At 36.7% G+C, this 17,612-nt stretch overlaps 1 protein-coding gene across 1 annotated transcript in view; it reads right to left on the bottom strand.

The window, feature by feature from the left end:
• Positions 1–656: 656 nt before the first annotated feature.
• ALDH8A1 (aldehyde dehydrogenase 8 family member A1) overlaps positions 657–17,612 on the bottom strand; it is a 28,275-nt gene continuing 11,319 nt past the window's right edge. Inside the window, exons 4-7 of the mRNA XM_072643402.1 lie at positions 13,094–13,243; positions 5,822–6,078; positions 3,135–3,296; positions 657–1,792 (exon numbers count right to left, since the gene is read on the bottom strand). Coding sequence (XP_072499503.1) covers positions 1,340–1,792; positions 3,135–3,296; positions 5,822–6,078; positions 13,094–13,243 — 1,022 coding nt within the window. The 3' untranslated portion in view covers positions 657–1,339. The remainder of the gene's footprint in view (positions 1,793–3,134; positions 3,297–5,821; positions 6,079–13,093; positions 13,244–17,612) is intronic.

Raw genomic sequence — 17,612 nt, forward strand, 5'->3', positions numbered from 1 at the left:
CAAAACAAAGTCAAGTACAAGTCATGTCATCATTTCTCTGATGGCATGGTTTTCTTCGGCAACAAAGAACAAACACACACACGTTTGTTCGTTGATCTGTATAAATTCATTCATTCTTCTACTATCAGTATGAAAATATGAATGTATGAGTTTGTTTTGTTCATGTGACCAATCTTTAGTTCCTGGAAAATCTAAAAAAGCTGAGACCATGATGACAACTGATTCTACTCTCACTGAGTCTGAAAGCAAGTTGTAGTCAGAAAAATAACTATGGAAAGTGTGATGAATTTGGAGCCACAAAAGATTTGAGCTTGAACTCTGGCATTCTTCCTTACTTACTTGGAATCAACTTCTCAGGTCCCTGATCTCCTCATTGCTAAAAATGAGAAGATTCAGTTAACTAGATGGTTTCTTAGATCTCTTCTAGAGTGAAACCCAAAAACCATTTGCATTAGTTTACACAAGTGTTTTTCAGGCTTCTCTAAAACTATCTTCTTTGTCATTTGTTAAAGCACAATAGTATTGTATTATATTCCCATACCATAATTTGTTTGCCTTTCCCTTACTGATGAGGACTCCCTTAGTTCCCAGGTCTTTTGCCCCCCACATACACACACATACACATACACTCACTCACAAAGAACTTCTGTAAAAAATTTTGTACACATAGGTTCTTTTTTATTTAATCTTTTGGATTTTAGACTTCATGGTGGTATTGCTTTGTCAAAGGATTACAGCTTAGTAACTTCTAAAGCATTGTTCTAAATTGCTTTCCAGAATGGTTTGTTGACTAGTTTATGGCTCTATGAACAAGGAATTAATATATCTGTCTTCCCATAATTTCTCCAGAATTTATTATTTTCCTTTTTTTTAATGAACTTTGTAAATCTGGGAAATGTGAGGTAGATCTTCTGAGCTTCTTTAATGTTATTTATCCAGTTATTAATGATGTGGAAAATTTTTTTCATACTATCGATAGATTGGATTTCTTCCTCTTAAAAGTACCTCTTCATATTGTTTATCTATTTATCTACCGAAGAATGGCCTCATTCTAATGAATTTCAATCAATTTTCTATATATCTTAGAAATGAGACCTTTATCTAAGAAACTTGATGCAAAGCTGTTTTCCCCCATTTACCTGCTTCATGTCTAATTTTGGCTACATTGGTTTTGTTTGTACAACAATTTTTTTTTAAATTTTATTTAATCAAAATTATCCATTTACTTTCTGTAACTATCTTAATCCTCATTTAATTCATTCTATAATTTCTATTCACAACCATATAGTAACCATCCTATTAAAAGACATTTGCCATAGAACTTTTTGATAAACAAAGATCAATATTTAACAGTAACTGTTTTTACTTCAGTAAAGAAGTCATATGAGTCCTTTGCTCCTTCTCTGCCAATTCCCGAAGCTTTCATTCCACCAAAAGGAAGGTTCAGGTCCCTGATTAGCCAGCAGTTAGTCCAGACCAATCCTGACTGCAATTTCTTAGATACTCGCCAAACTCTTCCAACATTGTTAGACCATACAGTTGCTGCTAGGCCATATTTCACATTGTTAGCTCTTTCAATGACTTCCTCTTCAGTATCAAAGACAACAACACAAGTGACTGGACCAAATATCTCTTCCTTCATGCAACAGGATTCATCTTTAATGTCAGTAATCACAGTGGGAAGCATAAAATAGCCCCCTTTGTTTCTGGATGGGAGGCTCAAATTATCCACACCCTCTCCACACAGAATTCTTGCCCCTTCAGCACAGGCCTTCTTTATATAATTCCTAACCTAGGTAGAAAGAATTCCTAATTAGTAACACTGTCTACTGATTCTCCCTCCCAAATCCCACCCCCACTACAGATCAATGTCATTCCACCCAGTGAGCTCCTTCCTGAGAAGTTTGTGTTACCTATAGAAAAATGAATAAATAGGTGTGAAGTGTTTCAAAACCTAGTGTAAGCAAGCCCTGTTAGCTGGCAAAAGGAAGAAAGAGATTTATTCTTTCATTTATTTCTGATATCTGAGTGATAATTGGGTACAAAAGAAGAATGTATGTTCCTTGAGGCCCAAGATTATTAATTTTTATTTTTGGTCTTTGCACTGCTAGCACCTAGTACTATGTTTCTCACAAATATTACTTAATAAATTTTGTTCAACTAAATGTTTTAATTTTGTTATTCATTCCACATCTGAATTTTTTTAAAATAAAATTACTGTATGTACTAGGCATAGGCCCCCCCACCCCACCCCACCCCCAGTAAGTAAAAAACTTTTTCTAGACACTGAACCTAACCTAACTTGTAGAGTGAAATAGCCCATTTGAAGGAACATATTAACTCTTTCAGGCTATAGGAAAAGGATTTTAAAACCTCAAAAAGAAAGTAGCTTGGTCAATTAATCTTTTAAAACTCAAAGCCCTGGTAGATTTCCCATTGATAATTTGATCACTTCTAGACAAGATGGCTCTCACGCATCACTTATGGATGAATTATTGGGGTGAATAAGGATACTCCTGCAGACAGTTTCCAAATTCCACCTACAGTAGGAATTCTTAACTTTATTTGTATCTTGGGCTCCTTTGGAAGCCTACTGAAGCTTATAGAGTCCTCCTCAGAATGATGTTTTTATGTAATTGAAAAAATGCTAAATTTCTGTTACAGATTAGCAAAATTAAAAATGCAGGGTTTGTTTGGTTTTTTCCCATCCAAGTTCATGAAGAGTAGAACAGTATCAAGGGATTTCAGGTTAATAACCCTTCATCTACAACTATCTATGGGACAGGAATTTTCCTCAAAGCAATTTTGGCCATGGAATTCCTTGCCTGCCTTCTCCTAATAGTATCCCAGTTTACTGTTGACCAACTTAGCTGACAATTGTTCTTTCTTTGCCACATGGCAGGGTGGCCTCTTGAAGCTGACTTCCTAAGCTTGGTACCTTTTATACTTTTCACTTTAGACATATCTAGAGGCAAGTAAAAAATAGCAGTTGTGCTCTTCGGAGAGCATACTTTATTAAAACCAAATAATAATGAATAAAATTTTCCCACAGTGTTCCTTTGAGATGTGCCATGCTAAGAGCATTTCTTCTAGAAGTTTTTCCAGAACTCTTCACTATACAACTATTTACTTACTTTCTCCAAATGGGCTTTGCTTATCAGAGCTCCCACACTGGTTGTAGGGTCGGAGGGGGGACCAACTTTCCATTTTCTTATGGCTTCAACAAATCTTGCTAAAAATTCCTCATAAATGCTCCTTTGGACATAGATTCTGCTAGTACAGAGGCAGATTTCCCCCTGACAGGCAAACAATAATATGACAAGGATGACATAATGACAGGTCAGTTCAAGCCCTGTCTTTTTCATGAATCCAACCCTGCTCACCCAGTCCACAGTAACCCATCCTTCCTATGAACACGTAGAAGATTTGCATTTGTATCACTCGTTTGACACTTTTTGTATATTGCTTTATATGTTAGAGGCTCTGTTTGTGTGTGTGTGTGTGAGAGAGAGAGAGAGAGAGAGAGAGAGAGAGAGAGAGAGAGAGAGAGACAGAGACAGAGAGAGAGAGAGAGAGGGAGAGGGAGAGGGAGAGGGAGAGGGAGGGAGGGAGGGAGGGAGGGAGGGAGGGAAGGAGGGAGGGAGAGAGAGAGAGAGAGAGAGAGAGAGAGAGAGAGAGAGAGAGAGAGAGAGGGAGAGGGAGGGAGGGAGGGAGGGAGGGAGAGAGAGAAAGTTTGGAGGTGCGGGCACACCAGGGCTTCGCAACTAAATTGTAAGCCCTTTGAAGGTAGGCTAACAGTGACTTCCACACAGTGGACACACAAGAACATCTTTGCTAATTTCATCTCCTTTCATGTGCAGTCTTTCTCTGTTACAATGTAGTCTATTTCAGGGCAGGAACTGTCTTTGTTTCTATTATATTTTTATTCCCTGTTCTTAGTACACAGTGCCAGTCATATATAGCACGCATAGAAAGTACTTACTAAATATATATTGACTTGTTGACTTATCAGCTGGAGCAAATTAATACTTAAATCTTGTGATTTCTTCATCTAATCAACAATCCTAGCAAGGCCCTCAGGGAATGAGGTATAGGTAAGAATATATGAAACCTCATTCTATATCTATATATCTAGATGTAGATATCTGTCTATGGATAGATATATAGACAGAAACAGATACATACAGATATGCAGATAGATAGACATATGAAAATATAGATATAGATATATAGACTATTCTAGCACTAAGCTGGAAATACAGAAAACAGCATGGCTCCATGGAAAGGGGACTGGACTTGGGGAAGAGTTGGTAATAGTGCCAGCTCTGATGTTTATAACTTGGGTGACCTTGAGCAAGTCATGTAAAACCTTTATAGGTCTGTTTTTTCATCTGCAAATTTAAGATAATAATATGTATGCTATCTATTTCACAGGGCTGATGTTTGTGGGGAAGTATTTTGTAAAAGTTAGAGGGCTATATAAATGCACGTTATAACAACAACAATAAATATTGCTCTGCTTTCATCTCTTGTTTCTGAGGGGAAGATTGTGAGGAAATCAAGATGAATCATTCTCATTGTTTCAATAAACACAGTCTTGTGCAAATATTTGGCTAGTGTTTTGAATGCTTTTTTTCCTCTCCAAGTATAAGGGAATGTGCACTTGTACTAGCATATAAAGACTTGAAAACATTTTATGCCATCATTACACCTCAAGAATCATGGAATGCAAAAGCTGGAAGAGACCTTAAAGATCACCGAAATCAATCTTCTTTTTACAAACGAGGAAACTGAGACCTGAGACACCCAATTTTGAACGTTGGTTCTGACACTTACTGTGTGATCCATGGGCATATAACATATTCACTGACCCTCCGTTTCCTTGTGAGTAAAACGGGGAGAACAATATGGGTACTTGCTACTTCACAGGATTCTGAGAAAAGGACGTGATAATTCATAAAATACTACATACATTTGAGCTGGAGTTAGGAGTGTGCTGGAGTGAGTGCTAACTTGCTCATAAGCACAGACTGTAAAATTTGCAGTGTGAGCATTTACACCTCAGAAATTAACAAATGCTACAAAATCTGGGCTTGCTTTATTTTTTGTTATTGTTGATTGTCTAGATTTAAGAAAGCAATGGAGAAAATATTAGTAAGGCACACCAAACTTAAACGTCTGTCATCTACACATTCCCTCCTGCCTCGAGCCTGTTTTTAAACATTTACTTTATAATTATTGTAATAGTTATTATTATATGAATGTATTTGAATTCTGAATTATACAATTATTGAAATTATTATTTGAAATATGAATTGTATTATTATATTTATAATTATTGTAATAATTGCCATTATATGAATACAATGGTATGAGGTGCTTGGAGGAAGCACATTTTATATAGACTACATCTTTGCAATCAGGACTAGGATATCCTATGCAGAGGTGTCAAACTTTCAGCTGCAAACATAGCTCAAACCAGATTAAAATGTTAATTAGTAAGTAAGTAGCAGAGCTGAGATTCAAACCCAGGTCTTCCAACTACAAATCTGGTACTTTTTCTTCTATAACTTTCTTATTCTCCTATGACTTCTACAACTCTTTGCCTAGCACCAATGGGATTGGATGGTCCTATCAGCTGGGGGAAATAAACAATATTTCATTTTACCATTTCATGGAATTACCCAAATCAACCACTTGTCTTTTAGACATGAACATATAATGACAGAATAAGGAGTTTTTAAAAAGGACTAAAAGGAAAAAACAATAGATCCAAACATATACTCCCTTCCCCCACACACACATATGCATTTCCCCTGACCTGATTAGCAAAGCTAGACCTGACAGTGGTAGGGATACATTCAGTCAGATTGGCATCATCAAAAATGATGGCAGGATTCTTGCCCCCAAGTTCCAGAGAGAGCTTCTTGCAGTGGGGGGCACTCTTTAGTATGATCTGCTCAGCTGTCAGTGTGCTCCCAGTAAATGAGACCAGTGGAACTTCAGGATGGGACACCAGGGCCTCTCCTACTTTGGACCCAGTTCCAAACACAATATTCACTACACCTGGTGGAACACCTAAATGGAAAAAAAAAGATATTTGCAGTTATTAATTTTCTTTGCCTTATATTCTTTAGACCCCCTTCAAGTTAGAAAGCTACTGAGGAATCATTTATTAAGCATCTTCCATGTTTTAGGCATCTGGGGATATTAAAACAAAAGTAAAATATGTGAGTCCCTGGCCTCAAGGAACATACATTCTATCTGGGCCTTTCTATCTTTGGAGTATGTTCAGCCACATTTCCTAGTGGAAAGTTAGGTTAAGATTAAATCTAACTATGTATGAGTGAGGGGTTTGTACTACGTGCTGATAAAGAGTCCCCTATTCAATGCTGAGCTGGAATTTAGTGGATATAAGAAAGCGTGACCTTCCTCTCCTAGTACTCTTTTCCTTCCTGAGGAAGGAAACAGTGAAGACTATTCTGAGCTGTGTACAGTGTGGGAAGGGTGCTGTCCTGTCTCCTATCCAGTCACAAGGCGCAATCCTGCCTAGGTATGGGAAAGGTGAAATACAAAACTGACTAATTAGCTTTACAAAAACTGCTTTATGTACTAATGAAGCATAATTACCAGCCTCCCAGTAGACCGTAGTTTATACATGGTTATAAACTGTTGGTGAATCCAGTTTCAATCATTCTGCTAACATACAGGGTGAGTAATTGAGGTTTATCATTATTTTTTGGGTAGGAATAAACAATCTGTTCTATACTTGAATCATATTGTGCACTCTGTATCTTTTTTGACTTCTCTTTGAGAAGTCCCAGATATGAGCCATAATTCAAACTGTAAATAGCATCACCTGTAGGGTGGGGATTTAAAATGGAGCCAGTGAGTATGAAAAAGTGAGTTTATGCCCTCTCCCCCAATTAGAGATAAGGCTTCCCCAAGAATAAACAAAATATAGGACTGTATAGTTCATGAGAGAGAGTAGCAGAGACCCACCAGTCCCTGTGCCCTTAGGTGGGGTGTCTGTACAACAAAGAATATATAAAATAAATCCGAGATAATTGAGGAGGAAGGTATTAGTTTCACGGAAAAAGAGCATTTGAGTTATGATGAAGGAAACTAGGAATTCTATGTTGTTAATATAATCAGTCTTCATCATGCCAGGAATTGTGATATATACAGGTTAATGGTATAGAAGCAACTACTAGATCCCTGCTGCTGGCACAGACTGACCCTAAATCTCCCTTATGGTCAGGGCAATTCTTTGAGGATTTACCCTAGAAAGATGCAAGCAGAAGGAATCTCTGTCCAAATTCCACATTTCATGCTGTTGTATAGTACCATCATGCCACCACTCCATCATCTGAGTACAAAGGACATTTGGTTTTCCAAGTGAGGAACAAGTATTCACATGGGAGGGGAAAAATAATTTCTTCTCTACCCTCGTTCCAATTCTTTAGGCTTTGGCTCCCTATTCTAGCTAAGCAATTCTTCACTTTAACTGGGTTTAGGTCAAGTTCATAGAATAATAGATTTTAGAGTTGGAAGGAGACTCCAAGGCCATCTGGTCTACCCTTTACCTCCTGTAACTGACAAGTGGTGATCGAGCCTCTGCCCTGACTGGGAACCCATGACATCATCTCATTCCTTTTTTTTTTTTTTTGGTGAGGGGAGCGAGGGAGATCATTTATTTCTTAAATTGTATTATGACTGTACCAATCATCAATGAACAAAAGCATTTCAAAAAACAGAATAAGAAAGAAAATTGTATAAGAAACTGTGAACTTCTATTACATAATTTTTAAAAACAGGTATTATTTTGAACAAGATGTAATAAAATGGTTATTTTATGTTCCTTCACTTTCTTTTTGTTTTCTTCTATATATTTCAAAAAATATTTTTTGTTAGTGTATTTCTACCATTACTAACTTTCTCCCATCCCCAACATTCTACTTTTTGATACTTCTAATTGTTAAGAAGTTGGATTGTTGTTTTAACATTGATCCTAAATCTGTCTTTCTGCACATTTCACATGTTTCTAGTTCTTTGCCTCTAGCTCAAGCAGTCTAATCTAACCTACAAAATAGTTCTTAAAATATTTAAAGATAACTATCATGTTCCCCCTATAACTTCTTGTCTCCAAACTAAACACCTCCCAAATTCATCCATTGACCATCTCCAGTAACATAGAGGATGCCTTTTCTTCCTTTAGTGGCTCTAGGAGATGCCTGGAGCATCTTATAGTACAGTAGCTAAGTGGAAAGAAGGTCCATTACATTCCTGATTTAGCCTATTATGAAGCCCCATATCTCTCAGCAGCCCCTACCTACACAGATCTCAAAAACAAGAAGAAAAACTATCTCTAAGTATAAACATTGATACAGCCATGGTACTTCATTCTGACCTCTCCATGTGAAAGAGGTCTTTATTTTCTCTTAATTTTTAGGGAGAATGAAAGACTGGATTAACAAAGTAAATTTTGGGTCAAAGCAATTTCCTTCACTTTGATTTTATTTTATAAACAGGCATAAAAGTGAGTAAAAGTGTTGTGTTTTGCCCTGACCAAACACCTGCCATGAATGTAGTACAACTTAAAACAGCAGCAGTAACATAGTATAATGCTAAGAGTTCTGCATTTGGAGTCAGGAAGACAGATTCAAATTTTGCTGTTGACACTATATCACATTCTCTGAGCCCCAGTTCCCTCATCTGTAAAATGGCAATTAGAATACGTTATATGCACTTCATAGGGTTGTCGTGAGGTGATCTATTTTAAGTGCTTTGAAAACTTTAAAATTATGTAGGAACATCAGTTATTATCAAGAATGTGATGCAGTGGAAGTGACAATGTATTTGAAATCAGAGGTCCTGGGTTCAAATCTCAATTCTGCTATTTATTTCCTGTGTAACATTGGGCAACTGATTTAACCTCTCTTGGATTCAGTTTTCTTTTCTGTAAAATGAGGAGGATGAATTGAGGATCTTGAGGGTCCCTTCTAGCTCTAAATCTCATAATTATTATCTCAAGGTTATTGCTGAGGATGCTGTCTCTTGTACTGTGAGTACGGAAGTATATTGTAAAGATCAGACATAGCTCTTCCTGCCTTGGGGACAAGCAGACGAACATACACTTAATATTGGCACAAGCACGGAAATACTTGTCATACTTGCTTAGAGATGGATATTTTTACTCCCAAAGGGATGACTCAGCATTGGCTGACTAGCCTGCAGCCCGAATGCGATGATTTGAAGTCTGTACCCTGAAAAGTACCTCCAAAATATTTTTCTCATTCTAGTTTATGAGATACCCAGCATCAGAAATATATCCTTTTGGGTTAAGGCAGTACCTCCAAGAGCTCATTTTTACAAATAGAAATGCATGCTTATTAGTCAGTAATCCTTTGCCATGAGATAACAGGGAAACCTTAACTCAGTGATTAGAGATTATCCAGTCAGTCACCTAGCAAGGTCCTTAGGGAATGAATGAGGTATAGAAAAGAATATGTGTAACAGGATAAAGCAAGAAGCAAAAGTATGAAATTAGTGGAGTTTGTCTTGGTATACTCCTGCTTTCCCACCAATCTCTAAGGCCTCTTCTAACTTTCAATGATAAAAGCTTAGGGGTTTGGTTATCTCTCCCAGGAGCACCTACATTTAAACAGGCAATTCTGAAAAACCCTAAAACTTTCAAGGGTAAAAGTTACAAAACTCTTATCATGAAATTTCAGAAACTAGACTAGGTGGTAAAACATACTGGAGGGATGATCTAAACTATTTCTTTGAAATCCCTTCCATAATTGATTTTCTAACTTCATCTCTCTTTATAAGGCTGGACCCAGAGAAAAGGATGGATTATGAACATGAGTTTCTATCAAAATAAAGGCAGAATCAGCTGAGGCCATAACAGTAGAGAACCCTGAATAGTTGGGAATCAGAATAAAAACACAGGGTATGGGAACAGGAAGAGGAAAGAGACTCAATTTGCTTTATAGAATGAGCAGAAAGAACTCAAACAGTAGGAATAGGGACACAAAAAGGAGAAAGAGGAAAGACAAAACAATCATAGGAATATAAAATTAGAGCTGAAAGGACCTTGGAGGCCATCTAATGAAACTCCCTCATTTTCCTGATGAGGAACAATATTTCTTTATTTAAGCGACTGCCCAAGTTCTAGCACAGCACAGCAGAAAAGGCACTAGAAGTAGAGTCTGAGGACCTGAGCTTGAACGATAGCTCTGCTCTCTTATTGATGTGACCATGGGGAAAGTCATTTCACCTCCCTGGGCCTCTATAAAATAAGGGAGTGAGATGAAATTTCCTCTGAGGTTCCTTCCAGTTTTAGACCTCCGATCCTACTCCAAAGACAAACTTTGTCCACTTTACAACTTTGCCTAGGGTGGGTTTTGCATTTGAATCCTCAACAGGAGCTGAGGAAGAGTTGAGGTGGGAGTGGGGAAGTAGGTTCTAAGGAATTTGAAGGGGGAAATTAGATTGAATGATTTCTAATATTTATAGATACTTTTAAGAGTAGCAAAGATGAGAAGAATCTCATCTAAGCTGCATGTTTTCCACATGAGGAAAATGAGTTCCTTTTCACTGGTGTGATTGCTTTTTCTTATAGAAAAGCATTAGCATTTTGATTATGTCTCAGTGTGGGCTGACGTTAATACTGTTAAGAACGGAATACTTCTGGATATTCTTTCTGTTCCTGCTCACCATTCGGACCATTGATTGTGTTTTGAAAAGGAGCAGCCCTTACCCTGGGAAGAAAATTATTCAGGTCATAATCAAAGAAATAAAAATTTTTATATAGCTAATCTTAAACCTTTAAGTCAAGTCTCTTGACAGCCCAGGCTTCTCTAAATAGATGGAGTAGGTGGAGAATAAATGAGATCCTTTACAAGAATCTCACCTTGTAATGCTTCGCATAACTTCACAAAGCCGCATAAATGGAAGAAATGGCCTGAAGGCGGCAATCAGTGAACACACCAGGAAAGGAGGAAAACATTTGGTATTAGCAGCAAGGAATGCATTGAAGGACTGGGACACCCAGACATTAAGTTGGATTTTATTCTTTTGAATTGGGATTTTATCACCAAGGACAGGGGCTAAATTCACTTTACAAAGCCACAGGCCTGAAGCACTCATCCAAGTGTGGATCCTAAAAAGACCAAAATGTAACAACCAACCCAGAACTCATGATACATCATTTATATTCTTCTTATGCACACAGCATATTCCAATATTATATTTCTCTGTGTGCAAGATACCTCCTGGATTATGAACTCTGTAGAGGAGGAGCTCAGGATCCAGTAAAGTTATCTATTATTTACAAAATGATAATGTTTATTGAATATACAGAGTACATATGCATTTGTGTGTGCCCACAATCATACACACACACACACACACACACATATACATATAAATATATATAAATACACACATGACAAGGAAAGACAGGAGAAAAAAGGGAAAGAGAAAACAGGGAGGGAGATAAAAGAGAGGAGGAATTAAAGAGATGAGAGAAAGAAAGAAAGAGAAAAGGGGGAGAAGTTAAGGAAGAAAGAAGGTAAGAAAGGAAGGAGGAAATAATTTGGCATCATGTTGTGTGAAAATCCTGCTACTAATTAGCTAAGAGAATGTATCAAGTCATTGAACCCCTCTGAGCTTTAGTTACCACTCTAAGATTATAATTATTACTATGACTGTTTTATTAATGTGAATATATTATATTTGAGATAGAATACAGTGGATGCTGGTTTATGGAAAGGATCTATACCCACTCTATAGGTAGTGAATGAAGGAGCATGATGTAAGTGATGGCATAGCCCATCCTGTGTAATGGTGGCATACATATCACAGACAAGATACTACCATCTTCATGGTATGCTTCCTATACTCCACTCTCCTCCTTCTCCTCCTCCTTTTCTGCCCAGAAATTAGACTTCAATTCCTGAGACTCTGGGCTCTGACTCATAAACTTTCACTTTATCTAGTCCATACCTAAGGCCACCATGCCACTTTTCAATAGTTTCCATACCATGACATCTATACTCTAATTTCCTCTTCCTTCTCTTTTTTCTCCTCCTTCCAGAAATCAGACACATACCACTGGGACCCAAACTCTGATTAGTGAGCAACACTACTATGTTGACACTCCTCCATAGCTACCACTCCACTTTATGTACTGTCTTTCCTTATTAGAATGTAAACTATTTTAGAGCTGAAATTGTCTTGCTTGGTTGCATTTGTATCTTCAGTGCTTAGAAGAGTAAATGCCATGTTCTAAGTAATGAATTAATGCTTTTCTATCCATCCATATGAGTTTGTGGCATTATATTTGTTTTCAACAAGTAGGAGTAATATGTGAGCTAGAGTTAAGCTAAAATAAATTTAGATTGAATATTTCAGGAATCATCTGATACCATATTGTGCTCTATTTCCTATCCAAGGTACTAATGTGACATTTCAATATCCCTTTTTCAATGAGGAAGTACTGTGACTCCTCTGGCATTTTTGTTGGGTGTAAGAGCAATAGGACAGGGAAACCAATAAATTATTAGGGAGCCCTGTAGATTAAGATTTTTGTCATTGTACTATCAGCACACACACACATACACACACACACAACACCAGCACTACTGAAAAGTCTTTCTCTAATAGAACTGGTTCTTATATTAAGCAAAAGATAGGAATAGCAGTAATAATACTAACAGCTAGCATTTATATAATGCTACTAAAGTTTTCATAGCTATTTGCATATTTATTATCTCATTTGATCCTCACAACAACTCTGCTCAATAGTTGCTATTATTATCTCCATTTTATAGATTAAGAAATTGAGGCTAAGCAATGTAAAGTGCTTTGCCTGGGGTTACAAGAGGCAGTAAATATCTGAGGTAGGATTTGAACCACCTACTTGATCCCAAGTGGAGCACCTCTATCCATGCAGCATTTAGCTGTGTGATGATTCTCTCTGATTTCTTTTCAATATTTTTTGATCCTACTTTCACAATGCCAGTTGTCTTAAGAACTGCAGAATGTGTACCTCAGGGAATCAACCCTTGTTTGGCATCCCAGTTACCTGCTTTATCTAAGAGTTTGCACAGCATCCATGCAGTCACTGATGTCATCTCACTGGGTTTTGCAATCACGGTATTTCCTGCAGCAATAGCTGGAGCAATCTTCCAGGTCAGCAAATAAAGTGGCAAATTCCAAGGGCTAATCAAGCCAGCTAAAAGAGGCAAAAAAGGAGAGACAAGGATGGGGGTCAAATGTAAGTGAATCTTCTAGAAAACTAAAATGTTCCTTTAAGTGACATGTAAAAAAGAAACAAGAGGAATATGATGTCATAGATTGAGTGCTAGGTTTGGAGACAAATAGACCTCTCTAGGTCTCATCTTCTATGATAGCTGTGTCTCTAGGTAAGTAAAGCACTTCACTTTACTGTGTCTTAAGCAACTCATAAAACTTAGCTCTGTGACCATACTTTGGTGAAGGGAGCAAATCCTTCCCATATTCATGTATCAATTTGATGGAAAACTCTCTAGAATGTATTACATACATATTTGAGTAACTGAGTGCCTCCTTAGAAGAGGGGAGAACAAGCATCTATTAAGTGCCTACAATGTGCCAGAAACAGTGTTAAGTGCTTTACAAATATCTCAATTGATATTTACCATCAACCTGGGAGGTAGGTGCTATTATTATTCCCACATTACAACTGAAGAAAATGAGGCAGACAGAAGTTATATGACTTTCTCAGGGTCACAAAGTTAGTGTCTGAGGCTGGATTTGAATGTAGATCTTCCTGACTCCAGGTTCATAACTCTAACCACTATGATACCTAGCTACCTCCTTAAACAGAATATATTGAACTTAACATTAGAATTTTAAAAATTATTTTAAGGAAGGAGTGGAGCCAAGATGACAGAGGAGAGGCAGCCACCAAGCTGAACTCTCTCAACATTCCCCTCCAAACAACTTTAAAATAAACCCTCAAATCAAATTTTGGAGGAGCAAAGAAAACAAAAGGTCAGAGGGAGACATTTTTCTAATCTGAGACAATTTAGGAGGTTGACGGGAGAGTTCTGTGACACCAGAGTGGGAGCCAACCCAGAAAACATGCACCACAGTGGCAGTTGCAACTTCCAGATTGGTAGCAACAAGTGGTGGCAGCTTTTGGAGCAGAGATTAACACTAACATAAGGTTCAAAGTGAAGATGTAGAGACCGATACTAACATTAAGTTCAGAGTCAAAATATAAGCTATAAGATTTAGGTTCAAAGTAAAAAAGAAAATAAGCAAACCAAAAAAGGACATAAACATAAAACAAAATATAAAAAGCTACAACAATGGCAGGAAAGACCAAGATACAAACTCAGAAGAAGACAATAATATGAAAACAGCTACAATCAAAGTCTCAAAGAAAAATGTTCATTGGATCTAAGCCCAAGCAGAATTCCTGGAAGAGTTAAAGAAAGAGAAAAGTGTGCTAGAGGAAAAATTGGGGAAAGTAACAAGACTGATGCAAGAAAATTATGAAAAGAAAATTAATAGGTTGATAAAAGGGATGCAAAAAATACTGAAGAAAAGGACACCTTAAAAAACAGAATTGACCTAATAGTAAAAGAGGCACAAAAATTCACTGAAGAAAAAAGGTCCTTAAAAAATAGAACCGGCCAAATGGAAAAGAAGGCACAAAGAAGCTCACTAAAGAAAACATTTCCTTAGAAATTTGAATTGGGCAAGTCGAAGATAATGATCCCATGAAACATTAAGAAATGATTAAAAAAAAAGTAAAAAGAATGAAAAAATAGAAGAAAATATAAAATATCTCATCAGCAAAACTACTGATTGGAAAATAGATCAAGGTGAGATAATTTAAGGACTATTGGATTATCTGAAAGCCATGATCAAAAGAGAATCTAGATACCATATTCAAGAAATTATCAAGGAAAAGTGCCTGGATATCTTAGATCTAGAGGATAAAAACAAAAATTAAAAGATTCCACCAATCACCTCCTGAAAGAGATCTAAAATAAAAACTTCCAGGAATATTATAGCCAAATTCCAGAGTTCCCAGATCAAGAAAATATTGCAAGAAGTCAGAAAGAAACATTTCAAATATCATGGAGCTACAATTAGCATAACACAAGATTTAACAGCTTCCACATTAAAATATCAGAGGGCTTAGAATACGATATTCTGGAATGCAAAAGAGCTCGGATTACAACCAAGAATCACCTACCCAGCAAAACTGAATGTAATCCTTCAGGGGAAAAAAATGTATGTTTTTAAATAGAGGACATTCAAGCATTCCTGATGAAAATACTAGAACTGAATAGAAAATTTTGCTTTCAAATGCAAGACTCAATAGAAGCATAAAAAGGTAAACAGGAAAGAGAAATCATAAGGGATTCAATAAGGTTGAACTGTTTGTATTCCTATGTGTGAAGATGAAACATATTACTCCTAAAAACTTTATCATTATTAGGGCACTTTTCTACAGACACAGGGCAGAGTATGAGTAGATTATGTTGGGATAATCTAAAAAAATAAATAAATAAAAGGATGAGAAAGAGAGATGAACTAGAATAAGGAGGAAAGTAAAGAGGCAGGGTTTTTACAGTGGAGGAAAAAATAGGGGGTGGTGGCAGACAATTCATGGACCTCACTCTCATTGGAATTGATTCAAAGAAGGAAGTGTGTATACATATAGACACACATTCAGTCAGGTATAGAAATCTATCTTAAACAACAGGGAAACAGGAAGGGAAGTTGATATAAGAGCAGGGGGTGATAAAAAGGAGGGAGGATTAAGGAAGACAGTGGTCAGAAGCAGACTTCTGAGGAATGACAGGATAAAAAAGAGAGAGAGAAGGATAAACAGAACAAAATAGTATGGAGGGAAATACACAGTAATCATAACTTGTGAATGTGAATGGAATGCACTCACTTATAAAATGGAAACATAGCAGAATAGATTAAAACCTAGAATCCAACAACATGTTGTTTACAAGAGACATATTTGAAATAGAAAGACACATAGAGTTATAATAAGAAGGAACAGAATATATTGTGCTTTAGCTAAAGCAAAAAAAAAAACAGAAAGCAGGGATAGCAATAATGATCTTAGATAAAGCAAAAGATGAACCTAATTAGAAGAGGTAATCAGGAAAACTATATTTTGATAAAAGGTATCATAGGCAATGAAGTAATATCAAAAAACTTTATAGCAAGTTTCTCTGATAAAAGATGCTTTTTTCAAATATATAGGGAACTCTGTCAAATTTATAAAAACGAGCCATTCCCCAATTGATAGTCAAGCAATATGAATGGACAGTTTTCAGAAGACATCAAAGCTATGTATAATCATTTAAAAAGGCTCTAAATCACTCTTGATTGGAGAAATGCAAATAAAACAACTCTGAGGCACCATTTCAGAGCTATCACAAATGACAGGTACTGGAAGAGATGAGGAAAAATAGGTACATTAACGCATTGTTGATGGACTTGTGAACTGGTCCAACCATTCTGGAGAACAATTTGGAATTAGGCCAAAAAGGACTATAAAATTGTACATACCCTATGAGGTCTGTACCTTGAAGAGATTAAAGAAAAAGGAAAAAGTACAAAAATACTTATAGTTACTCTTTTTTGTGGTATCAAAGAATTAAAAATTGAAGGAATGCTATGAATTGGAAAATGTATGAACATCTGTGGTATATGATTATGATGAAGTACTATTTGGTTATAAGAAATGATAGGGGGTGGTTTCAGAAAAACTTGCTTCTTTACTAGTACCTAGTGGTGTTCCAGATCACTGGACATCTGAATAAGTGAGCTCTAGATAAGGAAGAGGTCCCTGTCTGTGAATGTGATGTTGGTAAAGTCCTTACCATGATCACTCCATCAGGCTTTCTGTAGCCATTCAAGACTCTGAAATCTTACTAGAATTCCATTCATGAAAACTAACAAGAAAAATTGCTTTATATAAAATAAAAAGACTGTATTTTATTGTCTGCCCTGTAGCACTTCTCACCAGGATCAACAGACATTTCATACTATTAGAAAGGGTATTGAAAATCTGTTCTTTAGGAGATCACAGGATATTAGTCAAGTAGTATGTTTTAGCTTCTTCCTCCAGACAAAGTTTGTAGTATCCTTATCATAATGCCTTACAGCTTTGGTTTATGATACAAAGAGATAAAATGTCCATTTTCTTCTGTGTCTCCTATTCTCTTTTATCACCACGACTAAAATTCCATCTACTACAGCAGCCTGGGTTTACAATGGGCCAAGGTTACTTTTCTTCCCTGAGGAAATAGTGATATCTGGTGGCTCTTTTAGAGTATTGCAAATATTTATGTGGCCAGAAGGGGGCAAATTTTAGGGTGAGGGAAACTGAAAGGGCTTACAAGAGCTAAGGAGTCCAGTTAAATCAGAGGGAAAGCCTAGGATTTGGAGGTACTACTGAGATCATTCAGTAACTCTGGTTTTCAAGAAATCAGCTAATGACAGTGAGGTTGTAAAATAGAAAAAAACAGAGTATACTTTGTGAGGTCTGATTTCAGTGACTGTCCCCTCCCATCAGCTCAGAA

The sequence above is a fragment of the Notamacropus eugenii genome, chromosome 2, assembly GCF_028372415.1.
Source record: "Notamacropus eugenii isolate mMacEug1 chromosome 2, mMacEug1.pri_v2, whole genome shotgun sequence".
In the NCBI taxonomy this organism is placed as follows: Eukaryota; Metazoa; Chordata; class Mammalia; order Diprotodontia; family Macropodidae; genus Notamacropus; species Notamacropus eugenii.